The sequence below is a fragment of the Elephas maximus genome, chromosome 13, assembly GCF_024166365.1.
Source record: "Elephas maximus indicus isolate mEleMax1 chromosome 13, mEleMax1 primary haplotype, whole genome shotgun sequence".
NCBI lineage: Eukaryota > Metazoa > Chordata > Mammalia > Proboscidea > Elephantidae > Elephas > Elephas maximus.
In genome coordinates this window covers 75,378,556-75,384,555 of record NC_064831.1, presented here as the reverse complement: position 1 = coordinate 75,384,555, position 6,000 = coordinate 75,378,556, and the positions used below count along the sequence as shown (strand labels likewise).

The following is a 6,000-nucleotide window of genomic DNA, read 5'->3' as shown; positions in this document are numbered from 1 at the left end:
TAACGCCCTCCGCGCATTCCCGGCGGCCTCCGGGAAGCCGCGTGCACTTCGAATCAAAACTACGCGTGGCGGGGTGGAGCTCCGATGAGGTCGTTGGCTCCCCGCCTAGGGTGGGGCGAAGGGAAGAGGATGCGGACCGGCGGGATCGGGCGCACGCGCAGACAGCGCCGCCCCGCCCCGGTGGCTCTCAAACGCTTCCCACACTCAGCCCTGGAACAGCGGCCTGGAGCCAGGCACGCCGGGATCTCACTGGGCGCTCGAGTCCCGCCTTCGGAGGGGCGGGGTGGAGGCGGGGCTTTTCCAGGAACGACGGATAGCTGCGCCAATCACGGGGCTGCACCGCCTCCGGGCTCGGTTTGAAATTCCGCCGGGCCCAACGGCTCGCGGACCTGCGACGCGGAGCAGGGTCGCCGGTGTTTGCGGGTGGTTGCTGCGCTCGGGCCCGTGTGGAGTAGGTCGGAGGGCCGCGACGCCCGGCTGCTTGGAGAGTCCGCCATGAGGAGAAGGTGCTGGTTGCGGAGGGGTTGGGGGGGTGCGGGAGGGACGGACGCCTGTTCGGCGTGCGGGGCCGGTGCGGGGTCTGAGAGGCCCCCTTCGGCCTGGGCCTAGGTGTCCTGTCAGCCCGCGCCCGAATGGGGCCGGCCTCCGCCCGGGGTCTCAGCGCTCCTGAGCAGGGCCGGACAGCTGTGAGCCGGTGGACGAGCCGCGGGCCCCGGCGGGACGGAGGGGAGACCTGGCACGGACATTCCCCGACGGGCGTGGTCCCTGCCCGCCCCGACGCCCGGGCAGGGCCGAGCGCAGACGCTCGGGAGAGGGCTGAGTGGGCTCCGCCTGTGAGGCCCGGGGTGCGCCGACCCGGCGTGCCCCGACCCGGCGTGCCCCGACCCGGCGTGCCCCGACCCGGCGTGCCCCGACCCGGCGTGCCCCGACCCGGCGTGCCCCGACCCGGCGTGCGCCGACCCGGCGTGCCCCGACCCGGCGTGCCCCGACCCGGCGTGCCCCGACCCGGCGTGCCCCGACCCGGCGGTCCGTGCTGGCGCCGGGGAGCCCCACCCTCCCTATTGGCAGCGTCTCAGGTGCTGCTCCTTGCCGTGTACCGCTTGCTCCAAGTCCTGAGTCTTTTATGGTTGTGGCTTCCTATTCCTATTTCCATAAAGCCTGGAGTATTTTTTATTTTTAGTTGCTTTTCTGTGTATCCGAGTTGCAGTGTTACCGTTTTACTTGAACTGGAAAGGTGGCTGGGTTTCTTTGCAATTTAAGAAACTCCCTTTAAGGAATTCCTTTCCCGTCATTTGAACTTCCCAGGCAGTGCTAGGGAAGGAGTGGCCGACTTGAAATCGGCACAGGCAGTTAGCAGCCTGACTCTGGGCAAGATGTTGAGTATGAGTTTTCTCATCTCTAAAATAATAGTAATATCAGCTCATAGGACTTTTTTGTTAAGAGCTATACGAATGTTAACTTTATTTTCTTAAAGTAGTGTGATGATTCACTTTGAAATAATTGGTAGTTATTGGTCAAAATGATTGCTCTGAGACTTTGTAAGATTCTTTGTCCTGTAATTACTAATTCCCTCCACTGTTTTTCAAATGCAATGCTTGCTCTCGGGAGATTGGGAATTGAGTACAAATCATTGGCTTCATTGGGAAAACAACTCTCAGTGTAAGATTGTGAATTATAAACTTTTTTATATCTAAAGGACAGCATATTAAAGTTGCTGTGGGTTTAAGCTAATGATGCTATAAAAATGGTGTGGTAGCAACACCCATTTGTCCTCGTCCTCTAACTTCACCAGAGGGAAGGAGAATCAAGATCAGTAGCCCAAAGCTGATTCCTTTGATGCGCAGGTCAGACATACCTCCACCCTCCAACTTTTAACAAATTCTCAAACCAGCTGCACTGTTTCTTTGTTGGGTTCTATAATTACTTGCAGTGGCCACAAAGAACTCACAGACCATTCTCAAGGTTATGGGGCTTATTAGGGAAGTTACAGGTTACAATTCAGGATCAGGGATGAGTCAGGATACAGTTCTTTGATCAGGGTAGCTTTTCGGCTGTGCTTGCCGGCAGGCCTCTCTCTGGCAGTCTGCCCTGTTTGAGCAAGTGTTACAAAGCTCTTCAGCTTTGCCAGTAAGTGCCCGGGTGCACCCCATTCTGCTAGCAAGCATTGCCCTGAAGGTGCTCGGCTTTCTTGGTCTGTGAACTGGAAAGCCCACAGTGGTGTCTCCTGCCAGTCTCCTGGTGCTGCTGTCTCTGCTGCTGTCTCTGCTGCTGCCATTTTCTCTGCCACCGTTTCTCACTGTCTCTGGTGTTATAGCTCTCTCTGTCTCCTGTGACTCAGGAGGTTCCCAGAACAGGGATCCTAGGTCCAAAGGACACCCTCTACTCCTAGCTCTTCTTTCTTGGTGGTAGTGAGGTCCCCCTTTTCCATCTCTGGGAGATGGCTCATTTTAAACCTAATGGGATGTCAAAACTGACCAGTCACCTCATTAGGGTTCCGTGCACCTTGTTTGCATGGCCCCACTGCACTGTCATGTACCTTATTTGCATTTATTGGCAAGCTGTCCAATCTCCTTGGTGGACCACAAGCACCTCGTTTACATAACCCCACCCAATCATTTGGTGAGAGTTATAAGACTGCCAAATTACATCATTCACTAACTGCCAAACCACTGAAAATCATGGCCCCCACAAGTTGACATATAACCTTAACCATCACAGGTTCCATACACCTTATTTGCGTTAGCAGCAAGCTGTCCAGTTCCCTTGGTGGGCTACCAGCATCTTATTTGCATAGTCCCACCCAGTCATTGTATGGTAGTCAGAAAGACTATGGCTAGAAGGGTTATATTAAGTAATTCACTGCACTGTAGTAAGTCTCCAATAAGCGATCTTTATTACTAACCATTGTGGCAGACACTAACATACAGTTATTCCCAAGACTACCATATCTAAATCCTTTTAATAGGGCTTCCCTCCTCCAGCATGTCTCTAGAACTGGGCTGTCAAAGTCTCTTAATTTCCACATCTAACCACATCTAAGGGACTCTTACTAGACTTCTTCCCATTCAACAACTCTTTACTTTTTGTATGCTTCAACAACTCTTTACATATGCTCCTTCTTAAAATTCTTTTTTCCCTTGGTGGTTATGGGATAGTTCTCTCCCACATTCCTGGCTACTCCTTTCCAAGTGCCTTTCCTGACTCCTCTTGTTCCCTTTAGATGTGCCTTACCTGCTCAACGTTCTGTCCTTTGATCCTCTTTTTTCCTCTTTCTTTTTTTTCTTTTATAGTAGGTGTATTTTTCTTTATATTATGCTTTAATACAAAGGAAAGTCATACAGCTATGGTCATCAAACTAATCTTGTAAGATAACTGACTGTTAAAATCCTGCCGCAAGGAAATGGAAGCCATATTGCCTCCTAATTTCCTCAGATAATGACCTGCCTTCCATAAGTGGGGAAAAAAAGAAAGCAAGGCATTTGGACATTTTAATTTTATGTACCTCTTTATCCTGCTTGTTGTTTTGTGCCGTTAACTCGATTCTGACTCATAGCATCACTGTAATCTTTTTTTCCCTACATTTTATTTTGTTGTTGAGAATATACACAGCAAAACATAAACCAATTCAACAGCTTCTACATGTACAGTTTAGTGACATTGATTATATTCTTCAAGTTGTGCAGCCATTCTCACCTTCCTTTTCTGAATTGTTCTTCCCTTGTTAACATAAACTCACTGCTCTAAGGTTCCTATCTAATCTTTCCAGTTGCCATTCTCATTTTGATCCCATATAGACAGTTCTTAAAAAAGCATAATGCTCAAGGTAGACATTCTTTTACTAGTTAAGCTGAACTATTGCTGGGTTTTAAGAAGACTTCAGGGGATATTTTTGGTTAAAGTTTAAAGATTATCTCAGCAATAGTTTAAGGGATTTATCCAGGCACCATGGCTCCAGGAAGCCTGGAGTCCATGAGAATTTAAAATTCTGTTCTGCATTTTCCCCCTTTTGATCAGGATTCATCTATGGAATCTTTGATCAAAATGTTCAGTAATGGTAGCCGGGCACCATCCAGTTCTTCTGGTCTCATGGCAAAGGAGGCAGTTGTTCATGGAGGCAATTAGCCACACATTCCATATCCTCCTATTCCTGACTGTCCTTCCTGTGTTACTCCAGGTGAATAGAGACCAATTATGTGCCTTAGATGGTCACTTGGAAGCTTTTAAGATTTTTTTTTTAATTTATTTTCGATATTGTTGAGTCTGGCTATCTTTTGAAGGTGAGGCTAATTAGGGGGAATGTGAGAAAGAGGTGTCAAGGATGATATAAGAATTAAGTTCAGTATAGTTTGAGTATTCTGAAGAGTGGAAAATGTTAGTTTTTTATTTTTTGAAAATTGTACTGTCATAGACTCTCATAGGAACTACAGAGACCCCAAAGACTGCATTTTCCAACAGGCCAAATAAGATTTTTTATATGTAATAAATTCCAAGGAACTGTTCATATTTTCATAACAGCAAATTTCATTATAGAATATTACGTTTAGTTAGTGGCCCATCTACTGGAGTTTAGTAGTGCTTTTTTTTTTTTGCTGTAGACGTATTTGTCTTGGTTTTAATTGGATTGAGATCTACAACTTTGTCTAAATATCGTGTCATTTTATTATTTTTAGTAAAAGTAATTTGACTAAATTAAGTAGTAAACATTTTTTTTCCATTAAGTCACAAATTAAAAAAAAAAAAAAATTTTCGTATTATGTGCCCACCAGCAAACTCAAACCCACTGCCATCATTCTTGATATTTCATAGAAATGGAGTCATATGATATTTTGTCTTTTGTGACTGGCTTCTTTAACTTAGTATAATAAAGACTAATTGCTAAATAACATTCCAGATACACCACACTTATTTTATGCATTAATCAGCTGATAGACGTTGGTGTTTCCACCTTTTTTCCCCAGTCTGTGTTTCATTGATTCTGAGATGCTCAATTCTAGACAGTGTACCTCACAGTGGGTACAGTTGCTCCTTCAGCTGCTGTTTCTTGGTCTTCGTGTTCTAGTCTTTGTTGAGCCTGCAGCACATGGCACATGTTTTCTTGGGCCACGGCCCAGGGGCTGGTACTTCTTACCTTTCCAGAGGTTCTCTTTCTGAGTTTGGTTAATGATGGTAAGAACATGGGTAATGGATTTGTGGACAGCTCAGATCTTGGTGAGCTTGGACACCACCACAGCTTTGAACCGCTCTACCTTCAGGCTGTCCAGCTATTTCAGCAGCTCGCTCTTGTTTTCATCACGAAAGTCCGGAGCCATGATCTTGGCTATGGCTACACTCCATTTTCTAACTATTATGAATGATGCTGACATGAGCGTTCTTGTACAAGTTATTGTGTGGGCACGTTTTCATTTTTCTTGGGCATATACCCAGGAGTGGAACTGTTGGGTCAGATGATGATTCTGTTTAACTTTTTGAGAAGCTGCCAAACTGATTTCTAAAGTGGCTATATCAGTTTACAGTCCTGCCAGCCGTGCAAGAGGGCCGCAGTTTTCTACATCCTTGCCAATTCTTGCTGTTATCTGTCTTTTCCATTATAGCCCTTCAACTGGCATCTCATTGTGGTTTTGACTTGCATTTCCCAGATGGATAATGATGTTGAGCTGATTGGCCATTTCTATATCTTCTTTGGGGAAATGTCTATCCAGATCTTAAAAGTTATTTCTAATAAAATGCTAATATTAGGATGTTGATTTGTGCATTCTTTTGTCTTAAAAGTGAAATACACGAAGTATGCCTGGGGAGGCTCTTTAATTGGGCTGCAGTTAATTGAATCTATATTGAACCAAGGCTTTAATTACCTGTTAACATTTCTAAAATGTAAATTATTCTTTTTAAATATTGTTCAATATCTGGGTATTGATAGTGACTATCTGGTATAGGTAGGAGCCTGCGTGGTACAACTGATTTGCAATCAGCTGCTAACTGAAAAGTTGGTGGTTCAAACCT

General features: G+C 46.2%; 1 protein-coding gene and 1 pseudogene across 4 annotated transcripts in view; one reads left to right on the top strand and one right to left on the bottom strand.

The window, feature by feature from the left end:
* The first annotated feature begins 205 nt into the window (after positions 1-205).
* The window catches only part of PRC1 (protein regulator of cytokinesis 1), a 37,419-nt gene continuing 31,624 nt past the window's right edge, over positions 206-6,000 (top strand). For 3 of the 4 annotated variants that reach the window (XM_049852552.1, XM_049852551.1, XM_049852550.1), the window contains exon 1: positions 206-506. In XM_049852552.1, the coding sequence (XP_049708509.1) occupies positions 496-506 (11 nt within the window). In that variant the 5' untranslated portion in view covers positions 206-495. The remainder of the gene's footprint in view (positions 507-6,000) is intronic. The other variant, XM_049852553.1, reaches the window with a different exon arrangement.
* LOC126057273 (60S ribosomal protein L35-like) lies at positions 5,005-5,363 on the bottom strand (annotated as a pseudogene).